This window comes from Panthera onca, chromosome A1, assembly GCF_046562875.1.
Source record: "Panthera onca isolate mPanOnc1 chromosome A1, mPanOnc1 haplotype 2, whole genome shotgun sequence".
In the NCBI taxonomy this organism is placed as follows: domain Eukaryota; kingdom Metazoa; phylum Chordata; class Mammalia; order Carnivora; family Felidae; genus Panthera; species Panthera onca.
In genome coordinates, this window is record NC_138339.1 from 144,520,679 (window position 1) to 144,546,218 (window position 25,540).

General features: G+C 37.5%; 1 protein-coding gene across 5 annotated transcripts in view; it reads right to left on the reverse strand.

The window, feature by feature from the left end:
- The window catches only part of COMMD10 (COMM domain containing 10), a 214,866-nt gene that overhangs the window by 164,900 nt on the left and 24,426 nt on the right, over nucleotides 1–25,540 (reverse strand). For all 5 annotated transcript variants that reach the window (XM_060636326.2, XM_060636327.3, XM_060636323.3 and 2 more), the window contains exon 5: nucleotides 2,598–2,708. In XM_060636326.2, the coding sequence (XP_060492309.1) occupies nucleotides 2,598–2,708 (111 nt within the window). The remainder of the gene's footprint in view (nucleotides 1–2,597; nucleotides 2,709–25,540) is intronic.

Genomic DNA, 25,540 nt, shown 5'->3' on the forward strand with positions numbered 1-25,540 from the left:
GAAAAGAAGAAAAAGTAAATCTTCCCAACAGCAGTTCACTGAGAGAACAGAGGTGTGGTGGTTAACTGCTCCTTGGAGCTGGGACACACAGCACTTGGAGATGGCAGGTGTCTGTCCAGGCTGACAGCTGTGATACGCTCCATTACGTGTGTCTTCTTTAGCAGATATGAGAAACAGGTCAAATCCACACAATGCCATAGGGAAGAGAGGCAATACAAGGGAAAGAGGTGCACTTAAGTCTGCACCAAAATGAAAATATCAGGGTGCTCGGGTGGCTCAGCTGGTTGGGCATCCGACTCTTGATCTTGGCTCAGGTCATGATCTCACGGCTCATGGGTTTGAGCCCTGCATCGTGCTGTGTGCCGACAGGTCAGATCCCAGAGCCTGCTTGGGATTCTGTGTCTCCCCCCTCTCTGCCCTTCCCCTGCTCATGCTCTGTCTCTCTCTCAAAATAAATAAACTTAAAAAAAAAAAAAGAAAATATCCTTTTCCTTTGTAGGCCGCTGCTCTTCTTTGCATCGTCTGTTTGTCGATGCAAATGGTTCTCCAGCTCTACAAGTTACATGGATAACCAAACGCTCGTTCAAAACTTCAAAATAGCAACACACAGGGAGATACAAATGTACTCCAGGTTCTATCTCCCAGTGAGCTGGATTTCACATCTGTAGAGATTTTCTGAGTAACATGGATTAAAAACATGACTCTTTTACTAGAAGTATTACTCATTCATTCCTACTGTCTCAACATAGAACTGACATAAACGTATTTTGAAGACATGATAAAGGAGCCGGGAGGACTCAGGCATCCCAAGGTCCACCACTGCCTACACAATGATGCTCAAAGTACACCCCATATACGGTCACAACAGTTTCCTTCCAGCCTATCAATTCCATTTACCTGTTCAGACTTAACATATGACAGTCCAGAGAAATACAACAGTGAAGGTGTACAGACACTTGGAGAACATACGAATGTGTGTACGTACATCTGTACATACGTACGCGTGTGTGTCTTCACTCAGAATAGTTCCAGTCTACACTGGAACTAGTGAGTTCCAGACTGTTATCCCAAACCTAAAGGAATGCCTTCCCTAGTTCACTGTAAGAAAACATCAGGCTTTCCAGGCTGCCCTTCCCCTCCCGAGGTCTCAGTAAGCACAGATATGAAAAAGAAGATCGAGAACTAACAAGGCGGAAGGGGGCAAGGAAAGGGAAATGATTAATTTCATCAGGAAATAAATTCACTGTCAGCTTTGGTTTAAAACAAAGGCATTTATTTATTCATTAGCCAAAAATAAGTTTTATTGCCGACGATGATGAAAATGGCAGCAGCCTGCTTTTTTTAAGCATTTACCTAACACTAGGCATCGGACTAAATAAGCACTCCATACACTGGGTAACCCCGTGCAACAGGTAATGTTATCCCCGGTTTACAGATGAAGAAGCTGATACTCATAAAGATGAAGTGACTTGCCCAAAGCTACACCACTTCTAAATTGTAGAGCATATATAATATACCAGTCACTTCAACTCTTAACTACTAAACTTATATTATTTTATAAATTATTGTTATTTATACTGTATTCACCAACTTAAAATGTGTGAAATGCAATACTTTTGAAACACTGAATGAATTAATAAATTATATACAGTGAGTCCCAACTCAATTGCCTAAAATTTTATAGACTTGTTAACCGGGGCTACGTACTGGTCCCCATTACCATGGAAGATAAAAATGCGCATGATATATAACACATGATGAAAGTTCTAACAAAGAAGTAATACTGCTCTCATCCTTCAATGCCCATTATAAACAATAACATTTCTCCAATTATTCTCTGATTACATCCAGTCATAGTTACCTCTCTTTCCTCAGATCTTCCTACCTGATTTTCACCTCTCTGTGTTAAAAAGAAGCAGTCTCCTTTATTTAGGGGGAAAAAGTCACTCCCCTTTATCCATCTTAAAAAGATAATCGATTACAATAAAAAGATAACAAATATCTTTCACTGCTATCTTAAATATATATTTCTCTATACGCTACAGTAAAAAAAAAAAAAAAAAATTCCAAATCAAGCTTCCTGAAATTAACGCTAAAAAAGAAATCATCGCACAGTATAAACGAATCCAAAATTCCATTTTGCAACAGCTGGGATTTAAACTCATGCACGCTAATGTTACACACACACAAACACAATTCACATCATCTTGGTAATGCAGGCATTGGCTAGACAACAAAATTCCTTCTACTATATGTAAGCATCTTAAAACACAAAACACCTACAAATATCCACAAATATCTAAATCATTAAAATCTTAATTTTATATGGCTGTTACCAAGTTTTCCCACTGCAGAATTTAAAAGAAGAGGTTATGAAATGCTCGTGCAAGACATTTCTTCAAATGAATAACAAAGGGATAAGTAACTCTGATTCTCAAAACCTGTCACAAAGATCTAGCCATTTGTTAATCCTTGTTGAATTTTAATTTAATTGTGTTTAAAATTTCAATCCAGGGGGCAGAGACTCTGCTCACAATAAACTACAAGACCTACCTGGTAAACAAAATGCAGCATTTCACTGAGGTACCATTTCTTACCTTTGAATCTTCACCACTCACTCCCAGCTGTAACACGGCTTGAGGAGATTTTAGTTTCGCTTGGGCAGAGTGAGCCATCTGAAGGTTAAGCTGCCATCCGACCGTCTCTAGCTATAAAAGACAAGTACAGATTGGAATCAGATGGTATGGAAGGAAGAAAACAGTCAACTTTCAGCAAATCTCCCACCCGTAGGAATGAACATGGATAAGCCTAGACTTCATGGAAAGTCAATTCTATGGCTCCTTCAACCTGCGTTTTCTGCAAACTCTCCCTTTGGGCTCATGAGATTGGCCTTGTGCCAGGCCTGTCAAATTCAACAGTAAAACTCGTCTTCAAATACACTGCATTTTGAAAATAGAGGTCTTAGACTAAGCAACAAAGTACAGTAAAAGAGTCCATGGTCTTTAAATAGCATATTACTATTTCACAACAGTATATTTTAAAGCCAATGGTTTTCTCAACAGTTAGGGATTTTACACTTTAATGACCTCTCGTTGTCTTTCAAAACTCTGAACTGCATAGAATACAGGTAAGACTTTTTTTTTTTTTTAATTTAGAGGAAAATTGAAGCACGCAGATGGTAAGAGGTTCACACATTTAGACACAGTTAGCAAGACTGGAAAAGAGCCAGACCAAGAATTGATATTTACTAGTGAGCAGGTGTTATCATGCTTTCCAAAGTACTCTAACTTATTATGGTTCCCAGTTATGACAGAAACTAATTAGAACATTTCCTATGAACTTATTAATTAACACAAGAGCAAAATTCAATCAGGTAAGGCAAAAATAGTAAAGACAGACTAAAACTGTTTAAGTTTTCTTTTAAAATATTAAATAGCACAAATGTGGTTTTAGTGAACTTGAGACATGATTGGTTTCGCTAACCTCAGAACCTCAGTACCAGGAGTATTAAATTTCCAATAAATTCGAGAAACACTATTTAGGAAAGATGTGTGAAATGCAATTGTCACATGCCTCTCACAACATGGCCCTAATAACTGATTTAGTAAAAACTACCTTAGCTACACTGGTAAGATGGGCAGTCTCACAATTTTTTTTTTTTTTTTTTTTTTTTTTACTTAACCAGAATACTAACTTCTGACTTAAAAGACTGTTCAACAGCAGAATCACAGCAGTGACTCGAAGCCAAATTGGAAAGAGAGCAATGGAAGTATTATCTATTCAAGAGAGGATGCAATGAGAAAATAAAGATGTATTTCTGTTCTTTCTGGCACTGAACCTTTGAGAGGTTATGGGTAAAAAGAGGGAAAATGTCACACGGACATAATCCACAACACCTAAATAAAAAAATCAGTGTAATGGTGTGTGTTAAGGATCTTTAACATACTGATCTTGAACAGTGACCTTAGTAAGTGTAGTCTCTAATACCAGCCCACCACAATTTTTTTTTCAAATTTTTATTTAGATTCCAGTTAGTTTGGTTTTGCACACAGGGCATTTGGTTTCAGGAGCAGAATTCAGTAATTCATCACTTAAATACAACACAACACTCAGTGCTCATCACAAGTACCCTCCTGAAGACCCATCACCCATCTAACCCATCCCCACTCTCCTCCCTCCATCAATACCCCCCAATTTGTTCTCCATCATTAAAAGCCTCTTGCGGTTTGTTTGCCTCTTTTCCCCCACCTCCCATATGTTCATCTGTTTTGTTTCTTAAATTACATGAGTGAAATCCTATGATATTTGTCTTTCTCTATTTACTTCACTTAGCTTAATACTCTAGCTCCATCCATATTGTGGCAAATGGAAAGATTTCACTCTTTTTGATGGCTGAGTAATATTTCATCGTGTAATATATACCACATCTTCTTTATCCATTCATTAGTCAATAGATATTTAGGCTCCCTACTTTGGGCTATTGTGGCTAGTGCTGCTATAAACATTGGGGTGCATGTGTCCCTTCGAAACAGCACACCTGTATCCCTTGGATAAATACCTAGTAATGAAATTGCTGGGTCGTAGGGTAGTTCTGTTTTTAATTTTTTTGAGGAACCTCCATACTGTTTTCCAGAGTGGCTGCACCAGCTTGCATTCCCACCAACAATGCAAAAGAGATCCTCTTTCTCCGCATCCTCGCCAACATCTGTTGTTGCCTGAGTTGTTAGTTTTAGCCATTCTGACAGGAGTAAGGTGGTATCTCATTGTGGTTTTGATTTGTATTTCCCTGATGATGAGTGATGTGGAGCATTTTTTATGTGTCGGTTGGCCATCTGGATGTCTTCTTTGGAGAAGTGTCTATTCATGCCTTTTGCCCATTTCTACACTGGATTATTTGCTTTTTGGGTGTTGAGTTTGAAAAGTTCTTTATAGGGGCGCCTGGGTGGCTCAGTCGGTTGAGTGTCCGACTTCAGCTCAGGTCACGATCTCACGGTTCGTGAGTTCGAGCCCCGCATCGGGCTCTGGGCTGATGGCTCAGAGCCTGGAGCCTGCTTCCGATCCTGTGTCTCCCTCTCTCTCTGCCCCTCCCCCATTCATGCTGGCTCTGTCTCAAAAATAAATAAACATTAAAAAAAAAAAAAACTTTAAAAAAAAAAAGAAAAGTTCTTTACAGATTTTGGATACTCTTTATCTGATGTGCCATTTGCAAATATCTTCTCCTATTCTGTTGGTTGCCTTTTAGTTTTGCTAACTGTTTCCTTCGCTGTGCAGAAGCTTTTTATTTTGATGAGGTCCCAGTAGTTCATTTTTGCTTTTGTTTCCTTCCCTCTGGAGACATGTTGAGTAAGAAGTTGCTGCGGCCAAGATCAAAGAGGTTTTTGACTGCTTTCTCCTCAAGGATTTTTATGGCTTCCTTTTATGGCTTACTTTGAGGACTTTCATCCATTTTGAGTTTAGTTTTGTGTATGGGGTAAGAAAGTGGTCCAGGTTCATTCTTCTGCATGTTGCTGTCCAGTTTTCCCAGCACCACTTGCTGAAGTGACTGTCTTTATTCCATTGGATATTCTTTCTTGCTTTGTCAAAGATTAGTTGCCCATACGTTTGTGGGTCCGTTTCTGGGTTCTCTATTCTGTTCCATTGATCTGAGTGTTTGTTGTTGTGCCAGTACCATACTGTCTTGCTGATTACAGCTTTGTAGTATAGCTTGAAGTCCGAGATTGTGATGCCTCCTGCTTTGGTTTTCTTTTTCAAGATTGCTTTGGCTATTCAGGGTCTTTTCTGGTTCCATACAAATTTTCGGATTATTTGTTCTAGCTCTGTGAAGAACGTTGGTGTTATTTTGATAGAGATTGCATTGAATATGTAGATTGCCTTGAGTAGTATCAATATTTTAACAATATTTTTCACTTCTATCTAAGAGCATGGAATCTTTTACCATTTTTTTGTGTCTTCTTCAATTTCTTTCATAAGCTTTCCATAGTTTTCAGTGTATAAATTTTTAACCTCTTTAGTTAGATTTATTCCTAGGTATTGTATGGTTTTTGGTGCAATTGTAAATGGGATTGATTCCTTCTCTTTCTGTTGCTTCATTGTTAGTGAATAGGAATGCAACCGATTTCTGTGCATTGATTTTATATCTTGCAACTTTGCTGAATTCATGAATCAGTTCTAGCAGTTTTCTGATGGAATCTTTTAGGTTTTCCATGTAGAGTATCATGTCATCTGCGAAGAGTGAAAGTTTGACCTCCTCCTGGACGACTTGGATGCCTTTTATTTCTTTGTGTTGACTGATTGCAGAGGCTAAGACTTCCAATACTAGGTTGAATAACAGTGGCAAGAGTGGACATCCCTGTCTTGTTCCTGACCTTAGGGGGAAAGCTCTCAGTTTTTCCCCATTGAGGATGATATTAGCATTGGGTCATTCATATATGGCTTTTATTATCTTGAGGTATGCTCCTTCTATCTCTACTTTCTTGAAGGTTTTTATCAAGAAAGATGCTGTATTTTGTCAAGTGCTTTCTCTGCATCTATTGAGAGGATCATATGGTTCTTGTCCTTTCTTTTATTGATGCGATGAATCAAGTTGTTTTGCAGATACTGAACCAACCCTGCATCCCAGGTATAAATACCACTTGGTCATGGTGAATAATTTTTTTAATGTATTGTAGGATCTGGTTGGCTAATATCTTGTTGAGGAGTTCTGCATCCATGTTCATCAAGGAAATTGGTCTATAGTTCTCCTTTTTAGTAGGGTCTCTGTCTGGTTTTGGAATCAACGTAATGCTGGCCTCATAGAAAGAGTTTGGAAGTTTTCCTTCCATTTCTATTTTTTGGAACAGCTTCAAGAGAATAGGTGTTAACTCTTCCATAAATGTCTGGTAGAATTCCCCTGGAAAGCCATCTGGCCCTGGAGTCTTGTTTTTTGGGAGATTTTTGATTACTAATTCAATTTCTTTACTGGTTATGGGTCTGTTCAAATTTTCTATTTCTTCCTGTTTCAGTTTCAGTAGTGTATATGCTTCTAGGAATTTTTCCATTTTTTCCAGATTGCCCATTTTATTGGCATATAATCGCTCATAATATTCTCTTATTATTGTTTTTTGCTGGAAGCCGAGCTATCCCAGCCTGATGGCAAGGCCCGGGCTGCGGACGGATTGGTGACTGCAAGGCGACCCACCGAAAGTGAAGCTTCTTGGACTCCCGCTTTTAGGTAATTTGGCCGTAAGACTACCTAGGGTATTGTCTCAGTCGATTGGGGAATTGCCCTCGACAGGCCCCCTGGGAAAAGAACCATTAGGAAAGAAAATAAGGTTCCGCAAGAAACTGTGCGGCCTTACATCTAGCCCTTGCCATCCCCTATGGAGACTCCTCTACTTACAGGAAGGATAGCCTCATACACTTGCCAGCTAAGGAGGCCGACAAAGGAGAGACATATGGATTTGAGAGCCCCACTCCGGCAACTAAGGAGTGTATCTATGAGCACAGGTGACTTCAACCCCTAGGCCTACCCGGCCCCCAAAAGGCATTCCAGATGATGACTGAACCTAGTCGGTTAAGGTACAGAATGGTTCATTAATTCCTAGGTGCATTGTCTTTCTGAGAATGTGTGAGGCATGGGTTTCTAAGGTCCTTTCGGCCCCTTCCTGGCACCTGGGACTTGAGGTGTTAAGAGATAAGGGGCCTTTCATGAGAACAGCAAAGCAAATGCTTTATAGATTATAGATAAACACAGATGCATAATGAAATAATGTAGGAAATTAATCAATAATCAAAGGGTATGAGGGAACATTACAAGAAAATCGCCATGTTATTTCTTAAAGGTTGATTACACATAGGAACATTTTCAAGATTAGGTAATGTTAGAAAACCATAGATGACATATACTACAAAAAAATCACTAACAAATATAATGCCACATTTGCTACAATAAATCGGCCAGTTCAACACACTGTTGTTGTCTGTGTCCATTTTTATTTTAGTTTTAGTTTTTTATTTTAGTTTGGTTTTATTTTCACCGATGCTGTCCATCTTTTGGGAACCCCTGGACCTGCTGGAGCTGGACTCTGGCAGTTTTTATTTCAGCTGTGTTGGTTGTGATCTCTCCTCTTTCATTCTTGATTTTATTTAGTTGGGTCCTTTCCTTTTTCTTTTTGATCAAACTGGCTAGTGGTTTATCAATTTTGTTAATTCTTTCAAGAACCAGCTTCTGGTTTCATTGATTTGTTCTGCTGTTTTTTTGGTTTCGATAGCATTGATTTCTGCTCTAATCTTTATTATCTCCTGTCTCCTGCTGGTTTGGGGTTTTCTTTTCTGTTCTTTTTCCAGCTCTATGAGGTGTACGGTTAGCTGTGTATCTGAGACCTTTCTTCCTTCTTTAGGAAGGCCTCGATTGCTATATATTTTCCTCTTATGACCGCCTTTGCTGTGTCCCAGAGGGGAGCTTTTTATTTTGATGAAGTTCTGATAGTTCACTTTTGCTTTTGTTTCCTTTACCTGCCCACCACTATTTTTAATAGTCACATTCAACAGACCCACCAACAAAACAAGAAAAAGCATGTCATAACCACTCTCATATATCCAAGCATTCTGATACACATCACTATCTTTTTTTTTTAAATGTTTACTTATTTGTTTTGAGAGAGTGAGAGCACACAGGCAAGAGAGGGGCAGGGAGAGAAAGAGACAGAGAATCCCAAGAAGGCTCCACATTGTCAGCGCAGAGCCTGACCCAGGACTCCAACTCACCAAGTGTGAAATCATGACCTCAGTTGAAACCAAGAGTCAAATGCTTAACCAATTGAGCTGATTACACATCACTGTCTTAGTTGAAAGTATCTGGAAGGTACTCATATTAACTTACAAGACACTGTCTTGATCTTATTTTACTGATCCTATCCCTGCCCTTGAAGCACTTAAGATAAATATTAAGTGAAAAAATTAAAAAATACCTCTGTTGTGGTCAGTAAATTTGCATAATAAATTAATATGTTAATTTATAGTCACTATAAATATACAGTCACTATATACAGGTGGTGAAGGAGAATTTAAAAGAGCACTGAGCTTATGCTTTGGTTCATGCTTAAGCTGTCACTCCCTAGCTATGGGACCCTGGTTAAGTCACAATCTTTCAAGACTTCAGTTTCTTCATATACAATGAGAATAAATCTATCTGAACTATCTACTTTGCTGAGTTATGGTAATGACAATTAAGAAAATGCATACTCAGAGAGTGGCTCAGTCAGTTAAGCATCCAACTTTGGCTCAGGTCATGATCTCACAGTTTGTGAGTTCTAGCCCCAGGTCGGGCTCTGTGCTGACAGCTCAGAGCCTGGAGCCTGCTTGGGATTCTCCGCCTCCCTCTCTCTCTGCCCCTCCCCTGCTTGCTCACTCACTCACTCTTTCTCTCTCTCTCTCAAAAATAAATAAAACGTTAAAAAAAATTTTTTTTTAAAGAAAATGCATATTCAAAGGTGTTTTGAAAACTGCAAAACATTGTAAATATAAGGCATTTCGATTACCTGGTTTCTTCTACACTATCTTTTAAATACTGTAGGCACTCTATATCTATCTGTTGAATTGAATTGAAATGAGTCAAAGAATACTCCCAAGGGAAGGTAATTTTTTTTAAGAGGGAGAAAGAGAGAGCACTAGCGAGGGAGAAAGGCAGAGGGAGAGAGAGAATCTTAAGTGGGCTCTATGCTCAGCATGAAGCCCAATGTGGGGCTCAATACCATGACCCCGGGATCATGATCTGAGCTAAATGAATGCTTAACCAACAGAGCCATCCAGGTGCCCTTTGCTAGGAAAGGTAATGTTTAAGAGTCATGACTAAAAGAGTTGATAGGTTGCCTTTCTTAAATTCCTGAACCTTATCTACAGAACTTTGTGATGTGAAAATATTTGTCCCACACCCACGTTAAAGAGTAATTTAAAAAGTACAAAGAATTGCTAAGTTCATATTATGTATATGCACATCACACAACTACACGTAAAATTTCGTAGAAAATGACCAGTATTCAGAAGCCTTAAAATGGAGAGGGAATATAGAAAGAATAAGGAGAATTATAAAAGAATACTTTACAATTACACAGAATAGTAACAAGAAAACACACTTTTCAGTGAAACTCAGAGGCAATGAAAATCAATACTACTTGAGATAAGGACTCTTATTACACCCTTTTTACAAATTAAATATATATAATGTAAATAACTGGTGAACTGTAGCAAAGAGTATATAAACGTCCTTATGTTATTATTTCAATTCTTCTTTTCACTAAGTTTCAAATTACATAAAAATCAAAATCACAAGTTATAAGAAATTGATTCAACTAAGAATCATCAATGGATACTAAATCTAGGAGGGGAAAGTTTAATTTGGAATGCAAAGTCACAAAGTTTCCACCCACAACTGCTGGTTAGCTACAGAAGAAAGCAAGCAATTGTGCAGTGAAGAAAACAAAGATCTTAACCAAAGAACAAAATTAACATCATCAAAAAGTGGCAAAAAAAAACCATCATGTAGCCCTAGGTGCGAAACCCTGCAAAGACCACATTATTTATGTAGCTTTCTAGACAAAAAAAAAAAAAAAAAAAAATCATAACCTCAATTTGATTATGAAGAAACAAAAGAAAAATAAAATGAAGGAACATCATGAAAAATAAGTGAAACATACACTTCAGAAACATAAATGTCCTAAAAAAACAAAGAAAAGCCAAGAAAGAAGCAATTCCTTACACTGCTTACAGCATATTATTATATTATTTGCCATGTCTCTAATAGGCAGCAGTAATATAAATAAGAAAAAGTAAAATCCCTTTGCGTAGGTGAAAATCATATAGTATTGTACTGAATTATTCCTTTGAGACTCATAACTAAGAAACAAATACAACAGTCATCAATATTTTAATTACATATAAAACAAGAAAATCTAGTGAAGGATTTTGACTTACATGAGCTCAACTACATTTGCTTCTATTTAAAATAAAACTCTGCCTTGTGTACAGCAGAATCTGTATATTAAAATACCAGGAAATATTTTAACATTTGTTTTTTAATTTTATGCTCAGATTTACATCCGAGGGTCCTTAGGCCTTAATCAACATCCTAGATTTTTTTTTTAATGTTTTACTTATTTTTGAGAGAGAGAGAGCACTAGTGAGAGAGAGGTAGAGTGAGAGGGGGACCAAGGATCCCAAGCAGGCTCTGCACTGACAGCAGCGAGTCAGATGTGGGCTCATATTCACATTCCGTGAGATGGTGATCTGAGCCGAAGTCGGACACTCCAGTGACTGGGCCACCCAGGCCCCCTCAACATCTTAAATTTAAGCATCATCAAAATAACATAAAACACAAGAAAAATAAGCCACTGATTTCTTTCTTTCTTTCTTTTTTTTTTTTTTTTTTTTAAGTAGGCTTCACATCTAGCACAGAACCCAACACGGGGCTTGAACTCACAACACTGAGATCAAGACCTGAGCTCAGACCAAGAGTTGGATGCTTAATGAACGGACTGAGTCACCCAGGCACCCCAAGCCACTGATACTTTTAATGTTTTTCAACACAAGCTAAACTGTTTAAATGGTAGTTCTTACACATCTCACTAACATTACTTCTTACCTGACAATGTTACTAAGATGTCAGTCCAAAGTATAATAACTTCAAAAACAAATACATACACGTGTGTGTGTGTATAAAACGACTTTATTCTCTAATTTTAATTTAACAACCTCAAGATAAACTTAAATTCTCATAATTGCTTTTTAAACCACCATTCCAAACACACACAAAACTCAGCCAAAATTGTGATTATATTAACCCTTTTAAGTGGCAAAAAAGAAAAGGTAAAGTTTTATACCAGATTTTAACTACTGGGGCACTCTAAAACAGAAGCCACTGTTTGAACCATACAACACAGTAAGAAATACTTTTACGGTGCAAACCGATATACTAAAGTTACACAGAACAATTTTTACCCAGAGCCGAGTTCTTTAATAAGCTTTATTACGTTTCATTTTGAAAATGCTATTTGAAAACCCTCTAAATTGATTTCATTACCCAATAAACCCTAATATTTCAGGCTATCTATAGCTAGGAAAATACTGCTCAGAAACCCTGAATGAGTTTCAGGAACTATGTGCATAGGTATTCATGAAACATTTTATTATTTATCATAATAAATCATGAAAATACATACAATTAGAGCTGTAACTGCTAAAATAGAAAACACCATCTATATTCTGTTGCTACAATCCACCATTTATTTTATAACTAGAAAATACCATAAGCAGAAATTTCATTTATGTATGGCTCATTACAGAAACTATATACCTCTATTTACTCTAATGAAAATACAAAAATTAGGAAGTTGACTCAATGCTTAATTTAAGAACATAAACCTATTTGTAAAGCTTAGCTAAATGCCTGCTCTACAAATTTTTTCTTAACCACTTCTGACTTCAATGATTTTTTTTTTCCTCTCTAAATCTGATTAATTCTATGAAGCTCCCAATTTAAGAAACAGTGACTTCTGGTATCAAGGGCTGTGCATCTAAAAAAAAGAAAATAAAAACAATCTTTCCATGAACAACACCTACAAACTCTCAACAAAATACAAAGAACAACTCTCTAAGGGCTCTATAAGGAACAAAAGCACACAGACTTTAGAGAATCAAAACATAATACAATGTTAGCACACATGGGTCAAAGAAGAAATCAAAGAGAAATAAAAAAACTACTTTGAGACAAATTGAAAATACAACATAACAAAATTTATGGGATGCCACAAAACCAGTTTGAAAAGTTCGTATCAAATGCTTACTTACATCAAGAAACAAAAAAGATCTCAAATAAACAACCTACCTTTACACCTCAAAGAACTTTACACTAGAAAAAGAATGAACAAAACTTACCTCAAAGAACTTTACACTAGAAAAAGAATAAACAAAACTCAAAGTAAAAAGATGGAAAAAATGAATATTAGAAATAAATGAGGGGCACCTGGGGTGGCTCAGTCGGTTAAGCAACCGACTTCGGCTCAGGTCATGATCTCACAGTTTGTGAGTTCGAGCCCCGCGTCGGGCTCTGTGCTGACAGCTCAGAGCCTGGAGCCTGCTTCCCATTCTGTGTCTCCCTCTCTCTCTGCCCCTCCCCTGCTCACGTTCTGTCTCTCTGTCTCTAAATAACAAATAAGCATTAAAAAAAAATTTTTTTTTAAATAATAAATAAATGAGATAGAAACTAAAAAGACAACTTAAAAAAATATCAATCAGGGGCACCTGGGTGACTCAGTTGGTTTAGTGTCGAACTTCAGCTTGGGTCATAACCTAACAGTTCAAGAGTTAAAGCCCCACATCAGGCTCACTGCTGTCAGCACAGAGCCTGCTTCAGATCTCTATCCCTCTCTCTTTGCCCTTCCCCTGCTTGTGCTCTCTCAAAATAAAATAAAACATTAAAAAGAAAGATCAAACTAAGAGCTAGTTATTTTTTTTTACAATTTCTTGTCTTTTATTATTATTTTTTTTTAATGTTTACTCATTTTTGAGAGAAAGAGAGAGTGGCAAAAGCCGGGGAGGGGCAGAGAGAGAGGGAGATACAGAATCTGAAGCAGGTTCCAGGCACTGAATGTCAGCACACAGCCTGACGCGGGACTCGAACCGTGGACCATGAGATCATGACCTGAGCAGAAGTCAGACCCTTAACTTACTGACCTACCCAGGCACCCCCTAAGAGCTAGATTTTTTTTTTTAAAGATAAACCAAAATTGACAAACCTTTAGCAAGACTCACCAAAAAAGGGCTGGGGGTAAGAATGAAATAAATAATATCAGAAATTAAAGAGAAACATTACAACTGATACCACAGAAATGCAAAAGACCATAAAAGAATACTATGAACAAATTAAATGTCAACATATTGTAACCTACAAGAAATGTATAAATCCCTAGGAACACACAACCTACCAAGACTGAATTAGACATTAAAAAAAAAAAAAAAAAAAAAAAAAAACAGAGAAAATCTGAACACACCAATTCGATTTTTTTTTAATAGACCAATTCCTCATAAGGAGACTGAATCACTAATCAAAAAATTCCAAACAGGGGCGCCTGGGTGGCTCAGTCGGTTAAGCGTCCGACTTCAGCTCAGGTCACGATCTCACGGTCCGTGAGTTCGAGCCCCACATCGGGCTCTGGGCTGATGGCTCAGAGCCTGGAGCCTGCTTCCGATTCTGTGTCTCCCTCTCTCTCTGCCCCTCCCCCATTCATGCTCTGTCTCTCTCTGTCTCAAAAATAAATAAAAACGTTAAAAAAAAAAAAAAAAATTCCAAACAAACAAAAGTCCAGGACCAGATGGGTTCACTGGTGAAATCTACCATATTTAAAGAAGAATTAATATCAATCCTTCTCTAAGTCTTCCAAAAATAAAAGATGAGAGAACACTTCCAAACTCATTTTATAAGGCCAGCATTATCACCATGAAAACCAGACAAGGGTGCCACAAGAAAAAAAAAAAAAATCAGGCCAATATCTTGATAAACATTGGTGCAAAAGTCCTCAACAAAGTATTAGCAAACCAAATTCAGCCATACATTAAAAGAACCATATGCCATGATCAAGTGGGATTTTTCCAGGGATGCAAGGATAGTTCAATACCCACAAATGAATCAATGTGCTACACTGCATTAACAAAATGAAAGATAAAAATCATATGATCATTTCAACAGATGCAGAAAAAGCATTTGACAAAATTAAGCATCCATTTATGATTTAAAAAAAAAAAAAAAAAAGAAGCAAAAAAAAAAACTCCCCAAGGACTGGGTACAGAGGGAACATACCTCAACATAATAAAGGACAGATATGACAAGCCCACAGCTAGCATCATACTAAATGGTGAAAAGTTTAATGTTTTTCCTCTAAGATCAAGAACAAGACAAGAATGGCCACTCTTCCCACTTTTCTTCAACAAAATATTCAAAGCCTTAGCCAAAGCAATTCAGCAAGAAAAAAAAATAAATAAATAAAAGGCATCCAAATCCAACAGAAACATGTAAATGTGTCACTCTGATGACAAGATTTTATTTTTTTTATTTTTTAATGTTCATTTATTTATTTATTTTCAATATATGAAATGCATTGTCAAATTGGTTTCCATACAATACCCAGTGCTCATCCCAAAAGGTGCCCTCCTCAATATGACAAGATTTTATATATACAAAATCCTAATGAAGCCACCAAATAACTCTTGAAATTTTAATAAATGAGGTCAGTAAAGCTGTGTGATACAAAAATCAACATATTTACTACATTTTTCTACACTAATAATAAACTATCAGAAAGAAGTTAAGAAGACAATCCCATTTACAATTGTGTCAAAAGAATAAAATACCTAGTAATAAATTTAACCAAGGAGGTGAAAGACCTGTACACTGAAAGTCACAAGAGACTAATGAAAGCAAATGAAGACACAAATATATGGAAAAATATCCCATGCTCATAGATTGGAAGAATCAGTATTGCTAAAATGTCCATACTACCCAAAACAATCTACAAATTCAGTGCATTTCCTATCAGAATGCCAATGGTATTCTTCACAGAAATAGAGCAAACAATCCTAAAATTTGTATGGCACTACAAAAGATCCCTAATAGCCAAAACTATCTTGAGATAGAACAAAGCTGCAGGCATCATGCTTCCTGATGTCAAACTACAGTACAAAGCTGTAGAAATAAAAAACATGACACTGGCATAGAAACAAACACATACATACATCAGTGGAACACAACAGAAAGCCCAGAAATAAGCCCACACATGTGTGGTCAATTAATCTACAACAAAGAAGCCAAAAATACCAATGGGGAAAGGACAATCTCTTCAATAAATGGTGTTGGGAAAACTGAACAGCCACATTCAAAAGAATGAAACTGGACCACGATCTTGTTCCATACACAAAAACTAACTCAAAATAAATTAGAGACTGGAACCTAAAACTCCTAGAAAAAAACATGGATGGTAAGCTCCTTGGCATCACTCTTGGTGATGACTTTTTGGATCTGACATCAAAAGCAAATGTAACAAAAGCAAATATATATATATTTATATATATTTGCTGGAGGTATAAGGTACAGAATGGTGACTGTCGTCAATACTACTGTGTCGTGTGTTTGAAAGTTGCTGAGAGAGTAAATCTTAAAAGTTCCCATCACACACACACACACACACACAATCGCTGTGCATGGTGATGGATGTTAAGTAGAGTTACTATAGTGATTACTTCACAATGCACACAAATACTGCATCACATACCCCTGAAACAGATATAATGTTATAAGCCAATTACATCTCCCTTTTTTAAAATGAGACAAGTACATGCAGACTAGAGAAAAACACTTGTAATATAATGACATAGGCAGTTTGAAAGTTAAATGATGGAAAAAGATATATCATGCAAACATTGATCAAAACAAAGCAGGGAAGGCTATAAAATTATCTGAGACAGAGGAGGACATTAAATAACAATAAAAGTATGAAAACAATACTAAAGGTCTTAGAACTGCAATATATGTCAAGTAAAAATGGATGGAACTAAAAGAACTAGATAAATCCACACGTATAGTTAGACTTCAACACTTGTTTCTCAACAACTGATAGAGTAGCTGGACAGAACATCAGCCAGACTATATATGAATTCAACATCAACCAAAAGAATCTAATTGATATTTATAGAACGCTTCACTCAACAACAGCAGAATAAACATTCTTTGCAAACACCTACAAAACATACACCAAGACAGACCATATTCCGGGCCATAAAACATATGCCTTAACAAATAAAAAGAGCTGAAATCATACAGAATGTGTTTTCTCACCACAATGGCACTAAACTAGAAATCAGTAACAGAAAGAGGAAAATCTGGAAACTCAACAACATAATTTTAAATAATCCATGAGTCTCAAGAAAAATCAAAATACACAGTGAACAACTTAAAAATAAAAAACATAAAATATCAAAATTTGTGGGATATAGCTAAGGCAATGCTGAGAAGAAAATTTAAAAGTACCAAATACTTCCAGACGCCTAGGTGGCTCAGTCAATTGAGCACCTGCCTTCAGCTCAGGTCATGATCTCACAGCTCGTGAGTTCAAGCCCTGCGTTGGGCTCTGTGCTGACAGCTCAGAGCCTGGAACCTGCTTCAGATTCTGTATCTCCCTCTCTCTCTGCCCCTCCCCCACGTGCACTCTGTCCTTTCTCAAAATAAGTAAACATTAAAAAATAAAATTTAAAAAAACTACCAAATACTTACATTTGAAAAGAAGAAAAATCTCACATCAATGACCTAAGAATCTCAAGAACCACAGGCAAAAAAGTTAACCTCAACCAACTCATGTATCTTATACACAAATTAATTCAAAAATGTCCATGGGCATAAATAAAAAATTCAAAACCACAAATTTTTAGGGAAATAAAAACAAAACTAAGCCACGAGTGCTTAAATGGTCTAGGGTAAGGGAAACAGTTGAGACATGACACCAAAAGCAAAATCCATTATAAGAAAAACTGATTAATTGGTCTTCAACAAAATGAAAAATTTTTGCTCTCCAAAGGATCCTAATTAAGAGGATGAGAAGTCAAAGCACAGACTGGAAGACAGCATCTGCAAACCATGTACTTGAAAGGATTAGTATCTAAAATACACAAATAACTCTCAAAACTTAATAGTTTTTTTTTTTTTTAAAAAAGAAGTAATCCAATTAGAAAATGTGCAAAAGGCATAAAGAGACATTTCACTGAAGAGGATCTACAGATGGCAAATAAATACAAGAAAAACTGTTCGACATCATTAGTTATCCAAGAAATGCAAATAAAAGCCACAATGAGGTATCACTGCATACCTATCAGAACAATTACAATAAAAAATGGCGACAACTCCAAATGCTGGCAAGGATGCAGAGAACGTGGATCCCTCATACATTGCTGATGAGAATACGAAATGATTTAACTACTCTGGGAAATGGTTTGAGAGATTCTTACAAAACTAAATATACAGGAGTGCCTGGGCAGCTCAGTTGGCTAAGCGACTCTTGCTTTTGGCTCAGGTCGTGATCTCAGTTTGTAAGATCAAGCCCCATGTCAGGCTCCATGCTGGTCTGCTTGGGATTCTCTCTGCCTCTCTCTGCCCTTCCCCTGCTCATGCATGCATGCCTGAGCTCTCTCTCTCCCTCTCCCAAAATAAATAACTTAAAAAAAAAAAGCTAGAAAAAAACTAAATTGGGACACCTGGATGGCTCAGTCGGTTCAGCGTCCAACTTTGGCTCAGGTCATTATCTCCATGGTTCCTGGGTTCCAGCCCCGTGATGGGCTCTGTGCTGACAGCACGGAGCCTGGAGCCTGCTTTGAATTCTGTCTCTCCCTCTCTCTCTGCTTCTCCCCTGCTTATGCTCTGTCTCTCTCTCTCTCAAGAATAAACATTAAAAAAATAAAAAATAAAGTCCTTAAAAAATAAAACACTAAATCTATAACTATCCTACCACCCAGCAACTTCACTTACGAGTATTTTTTCTAGAGAAATAAATATTTATGCTGATGTAAAAACCTATACACAAATGTCTATGACAACTTCAGCTATAACAGACAAAAACTGAAAGCAATGCAGATATCTTCCAAAAGCTAAATGCTTAAGCAATCTGTTTTATATACATACCATGGAATACTATATAGCAATAAAAAGGAATGGACTATTAATACCTCATTAGGTATTAATTATAACAACCAATTCTGGTTGTTAAACCAGAACGGATATCCAGAGAATTATGGCAAGTGGGAAAAAAAGTCAATCCCAGAACGTTACATCCTGTATGATTCCATTTACATTATACTTCTTGAAATCACAGAAGTTTTTCTGTAAAATACAGATTTTACAGAAGAAGTTCTACATAGAAATTATAGAAGAAATTGGTGGCTGCCTGAAGGGTATGGCATGGCAGGCATGAATGGGAAGAGAATCATCAGGCCATAAAGGGTCATAAAAGAACCTTGTGGTGATGGCAACGTTCTGTATCTTGACTGGATGAATGCTAATGTCCTGGCTGAGATATTGTACTAGAGTTATGCAAGATGTTATCACTAGGGGAAACTGGGGGATGGGTATAAAGGATCTCTCTGTATCACTTCCTACCACTGCATGTGTATGTATCATTATCAAAAGGCTAATTCACTTAAAAGAGGAATGGCATGAAGAAGAGGAGAAAGATTAATAAATGTAAATAATCACAGAAATTTTGCCAAATTCATCTTTACACCTCATTCTTAGGTATATGATTATAGCACTTAAAGCAAACCTACTGCTCAACAAGGTCCCTATAATTCTAATTGGCTGTTCCATATTCTTTGTTTCCAAAAATTAGATGTATAAAAATGAAGCATGAGGTAAGAACTTCTACATCTTCCACACAGAGAAGGGAATTTTTCAATTCCATGTAATCTGTTTAATAAGGTTAGCTCCTTGAAGTATTTCTCATTATAAACATGTATCACCAAGAAAGCAATACCTGCTGGGAAAATCAATTTCTGAATATTTAAAAGGTCATACTTACAATCTCTCAATAATAGCATGACTGTATGTATGTGTATGCAATTAATCTTTGTTTAAAATGATAGAGTCAGAGTAATTTTACATTCGTCTAAAACAGAAAAGTTTCCAGTATTTCCATTATAATGTAGGGAGACATTTCCTCAGGCAAAACAGGTACAGAATTTGCCCAAGGACACAAGACAACACCACCAATTTAGAAGTACATTTGACTGGAAACATTCTATATACCAGTAAGAGTACAGATGATTATTCCTCAAATTTTGACCTTTTCTTTGGAAAGAAAATAATAGAGACTATGAATAACGGACATATCATCAGCTCAAATAGATCCATTAATCAAATCAGCAAACATTTTAAACAGTCTGTCCTTTGGAGGCCCTCCAGGAGATCCCAAATTTTACCCCCCCCCCCCCACTTTTAAGCTGTTTGTGCCCTACTTACAAAGTTGCATTCTAAAACGTCTCATTAGGAACACAGAACAAATTTGCAAAGAGAATACTATTATAAATGGTGACTAAGTTACCAAGTAATTCCCAAGTAGTTCAACACAAGAAACGCAAGTGGGTCTACTTTTGTCCTAACCAGAGCAGTTAGGACAAAATATAACAAAGCCCCTTCACCCAATGGCTAAAAATAAGTAATACCTTAGATTAAGACAAATCTTCAATTTCCAGCATTTTATATACATGTGGCTTTCCTAAGTATTCTATACACAAATATCAGCCCAAACACAAGTATCCAATCTGAGAAAAGCTTGGTACTTTCAGGGTACTAATGATTCCTATCTTTATGTAAATTCCATTAAGTTTATGAAACCCACACTTCTTACCAAGAGAATCAGACTTTCATCCTAGTTTTCTATTCATTTTTAGCAAAAAATGATATAAAGACCGGCTTGTACAAATGGAGAAAAACAAAAACAAAAATAACAAAATTACCATTAGCTGAAATGGAAAACTACAGGAACAATTCCAAGAGGAATGTTCCAAGGATCAGTTTTTTGTTTGTTTTTTTTTAATGTTCAGTTTGAGATGCTTATTAGACATCCAATAAATTTATCAAGTAGGCGAGCGCAGGCTAGAGGAAAAAAAAATTATAAAATAGCATTTAAACCCCGAGGCCTACGTGAAATTGCCAGGGAAGGGACAAAAGAAAATAGAAGAGAACCAGGGACTGAGTCCTAGCTATATGCAAAAGTGTGGAAATGAGTCACGGCCACGAAAGCAGGAAACATGACCAAAAAGGCAGCCAGAAAGGGGAAAAACCAAGGGAGTGTGGATCTGACTTTTATACCATCGTAGGTGCTGGTGGCATAAAAACATATAAATTTACAATCTGTCCCCAAAGCTCTCAGTCTAGTGATGAAGACAAACTATACAAAAACAATTATGATGTAACATATCATCATATAGGCAGAAACTTTCAAGTTATCTGCTAAAAAGCTACTAAAACTAGTGGGTGATTTTAGGAAAGCTATGGCACACAAGATTAATGTGAAAAATCAGTATTAGTTCAAGACAGTAGAAACAAATAGGGAATATAAAAAAATGCAATCCCATTTATACTAGCAACCCAAACCATGAAAATACATAGTGCCTTAGTCGGTTTGGGCTGCTATAACAAAATACAACAGACTGTGGCTTAATAGTAAACATTTCTCACAGTTCTGGAGGCTGGAAGTTCAAGATCAGAGTGCCAGCATGGTTGGGTGAGGGCCCCCTTCCAGGCTGCGACTTCTCTTTGTGTTCTCACAAGGCAGATGGGGTAACGCAGTTCTCTCTGGCCTCTTTTATGAGGGCATTATTCCCATTCATTAGGGTTGTGCCCCCATGAACTAATCACCTCCCAAAGACCCCACCTCCTATCATCACCGTGAAGGTTAAGTTTGAACATAAGAATTTTGGGAAGACACATTCAGTCAACAGCATAGGGATAACTTTAACAAAATCTGTGTATATCCTGATCCTTGAAAATCTACACACATTACTGGAATAAATTAAAGAAGGTATCGGTAAATAGAGATACACCATGTTCATGAATTTAAAAGTTTAACATTGTTAGAAGGTCAATTCTTCCAAAAGGGATCTACGGATTGAGAACAATCCAATTAAATTCCCAGCAGGTACTTTTTCATAGAAACTGACAAGCTGATTTTAAAATTTAAATGGAATGGAGGGGCGCCTGGGTGGCTCAGTCAGCTGAGCATCCAACTCTTGATTTCGCCTCAGGTCATGATCTCACAGTGGTGAGACCAAGCCCCGTGTCTGGCTCTGCGCTAAGTGTGGAGCCTGCTTAAGTTTCTCTCTCTCTCTTTCCTTCTGCCCTCTCCTCCACTCACGCTCTCTTAAATAAATAAATAAATAAATAAATAAATAAATAAATAAATAAATAGACAGATAGATAGATAGATAGATAGATAAAATTTAAATGGAATGGAAATGATCTGAAAGAGCCAAAGCAGTTTGGTGTGTGTGTGTGTGTGTGTGTGTGTGTGTGTCTGTGTGTGTCTGTGTGTTTTAATTTGGAAGAACTACACTACCTAACTTTACGACTTAGTATAGGGGTGTCTGGGTGGCTCAGTCAGTTAATGTCTCACTCTTATTTCGGCTCAGGTCATGATCTCATGGTTGGTGAGTTCAAGCCCTGTATCGGGCTCCACACTGACAATGCCAAGCCTGCTTGAGATTCATTCATTTTTGCTCTCTCGCTCTCTCTCTCTCTCCTGTTGTCCTCCTCTCCTCCCCCTCCTTCATGCTCCCGCTGTCAAAATAAATAACTAAACTTGAAAAAAAATAACAACGTTTTTTAAAAAAGGACTTAATCCAAAGCCACAGCAATAAAGACAATGTGCCACTGGCAAAAGAATAGAAATATAGACACATTAGCTGACTTCCGACCAAGATGCCAGGGCAAATGATGCCAGGATAACTAGGTATCTACACAGGAAGGAAATGAACAACAACCCCTACTTAACACCCAACACAAAAATGAACTCAAAATGGATCAGAGAGCTAAATGTAAGTGCTATAACCATCAAACCTCTGGAAGAAAACACAAAAGAAAACCTTTGTTATCTTGGGATAGGCAAAGAGGTTTTAGGTAGAACATTAAAAGCATTAACCATAAAAGAAAAAAATTATAAACTGGACTTCATCAAAATTAAAACTTCTGTTCTTCATTTATTTATTTTTAATGTTTATTTGTTTTTGAGAGAGAGTGTGACAGAGTTCGAGTGGGGGAGGGGCAGACAGAGATGGAGACACAGAATCTGAAGCAGGCTCCAGGCTCTGAGCTGTCAGCACAGAGCCCGACAGGGGGCGTGAACTCATGGGCTGTGAGATCATGACCTGAGCTAAAGTTGGACGCTCAACCAGCAGAGTCACCCAGGTGCTCCAAAACTTCTGTTCTTCAAATGTCACCATTAAGAAAAAGGAAAGGCAAGCCACAGACTGATCAAATAGGATTCTTACCACTCAGGAATAAAAAGACAAGTCTATACAAAAATGGGCAAAGATGTGAACAGATAATTCACAGAAGACACACAAATGGCCAAAAAACACATAAAAGGTGCTCAACATCTTTAGGTTCACTATCCTTGCAGCTACTAGAAGGACTAAAATTTAGGAGGCACCTGGGTGGCTCCATCAGTGAAGCGTATGACTCTTGATTGCAGCTCAGGTCCTGATCTCATGGTTTGTGGGATGGGGCCCTGTATCCAGCTCTATGCTGACAGCACGGAGCCTGCTTGGGACTCTCTCTTTCCCTCCGCCCCTCCCCAACTCACATGCATGTACTCTCGCTCTCTCAAAATAAATAAACTTAACAATTTTTTTTTTAAAGATTGGCAATACCAGGTGTTGACCACTATGTGAAAAAAAATTACTGGCTGGAATATAAAATAGGAGAACCACTTTGGAAAACCGTTTGATATTAACACTTAACCAATCAATCCACTCCTGAGTATTTATCCAAGAGAAATGAAAATATATGTCCAAACAAAGATGTATATATGAATATTGACAGATTTATTTAAAATAGCCCAAAACCAGAAATGGCCCAAAGACCCATGCATGAGCAGGTGGCTGGACAAACTGATATATCCACAAGACAGAACACTACGCTGCAGTAAGAAAGCACAAACTACTAATACACACAACACTATGGATGAACATCAAAATCTGACTCAGACGAAGAAGGCGGACAGGAAAAAAGAACATCTGTATTAATTCTATTCATACACTGCTATGCAGTTTACAGTGACAGAAAGTGTATCAGTGGTTTCCTAGGGCCAAGATTAGGGGGAAAAGGGACTTCCAAGGGGCATGAGACAACTTTTGAAGGTGACGAAAATGCTCTGTGTGTTGATTGCAGTAGTGATCTCATGGGTGTACATGCACCAAAATTCATCAAACTGTACAATTTAAAAGGATACAGTTTACACTATGTAAATTATAACTCAACTAACATTGTTTTTTAAAAGATACAATATACTGGAGGCGCCTGGGTGGCTCAGCTGGTTAGGTGTCCAACTTCAGCTCAGGCCATGATCTTGCAGTCTGTGGGTTTGAGCCCTGCGGGTTCTGTGCTGACAGCTCAGAGCCTGGAGCCTGCTTTGGATTCTGTGTCTCCCTCTCTCTCTCTCTCTCTCTCTCTCTCTGCCCCTCCCCTGCTCATGCTCTGTCTCTCTCTGTGTAAAAAAATAAATAAACATTAAAAAAATTTAAAAAAAAAATTTAAAGATACAATACACCAGGACACCTGCGTGGCTCGATGAAGCAGTAAAGCGTCTGACTCCTGATTCTGGCTCAGGTCATGATCTCACAGTTCTCTCTCTCTGCCCCGCCCAAGCTCACTCTCTCTCTCTCTCTCTCAAAAATAAATAAACTTTAAAAAAAAACACAAAAAACAACACACTAAAGGTTTTAACAGAAGAATGACAGCTGCAAATGGGAGAACATCTTCAGCCACCCACTCCCATCACCCTCTCTGCCACCCTCTAATCATGGGCAAGAACAGGAGGCAATAAGTTTCCAAGGACCAAGCCACACTCACTACTGCTTGCATCCTAGAGAAAGAATCCTCCATTGTGACATCTGTTAGGTATAATCAATGTCAGGATCTTGGAAACGACTGCTATGTTACACTGATGTGAGTATATTAGCATATATCACCAAGATGCAAACAGATAAACTTCTTGAATTAATACTGGCTCTATCCTCCACCCAGATGACTGCCAACCTCCATAAAACATACTACATAAATCATAAAGGCTACACATTAGGCAATCTCCAGACAACATCAAAACTCCCAAAGTGACTAAGCCAATGCCCTTCGTTAATGCTGCTGCTACACCAAATCATAATAAGAGGTACAAATGCTTTACTGTAAGTATCACAACTTAGGGATACTCCCTAATCTATATCCTTAAGTTTAGATGTCACAAAAGCCAACCTAGTCTCACCGCTAGGATGGCATGGAACTTAATTATACTCCTTGACTCACAGACTTGGCCAAAACACCTAATCATGGTCTTTACATCCAAGCTGAAAAGGAGGGAAAACACCAATGAACCATCCTTCAAACTGTTTGCCACGTCTGCATACCAAGAATTTATGAAAAAGATAGCACAAGGTTGAGGACACTGAAATGTCATTCAACTAATGCTCTCACAATTGGCAACACTCTCAAAAAGTACATCAACTCTATTTAGCAATTTCTGAATGCTAGGCACATAAGAGTAATTTTGCTAACAGCACAATTTTTGGCATTAGTAAAATCTTTATTTAATTTGTTAATGGTTCTGGTTTTGTGCAATTATTTATAAAGCAGAGAACACATTTCTGTTTCAAATAAGACTGATTAAGGAGCTCTTAGATCTACAGCTCTTTTAATTGATTGCTGCAATACAGCTAATGACATCACCTTGTTTTCTGGGAGAATTTCGGTTTCAAGCTA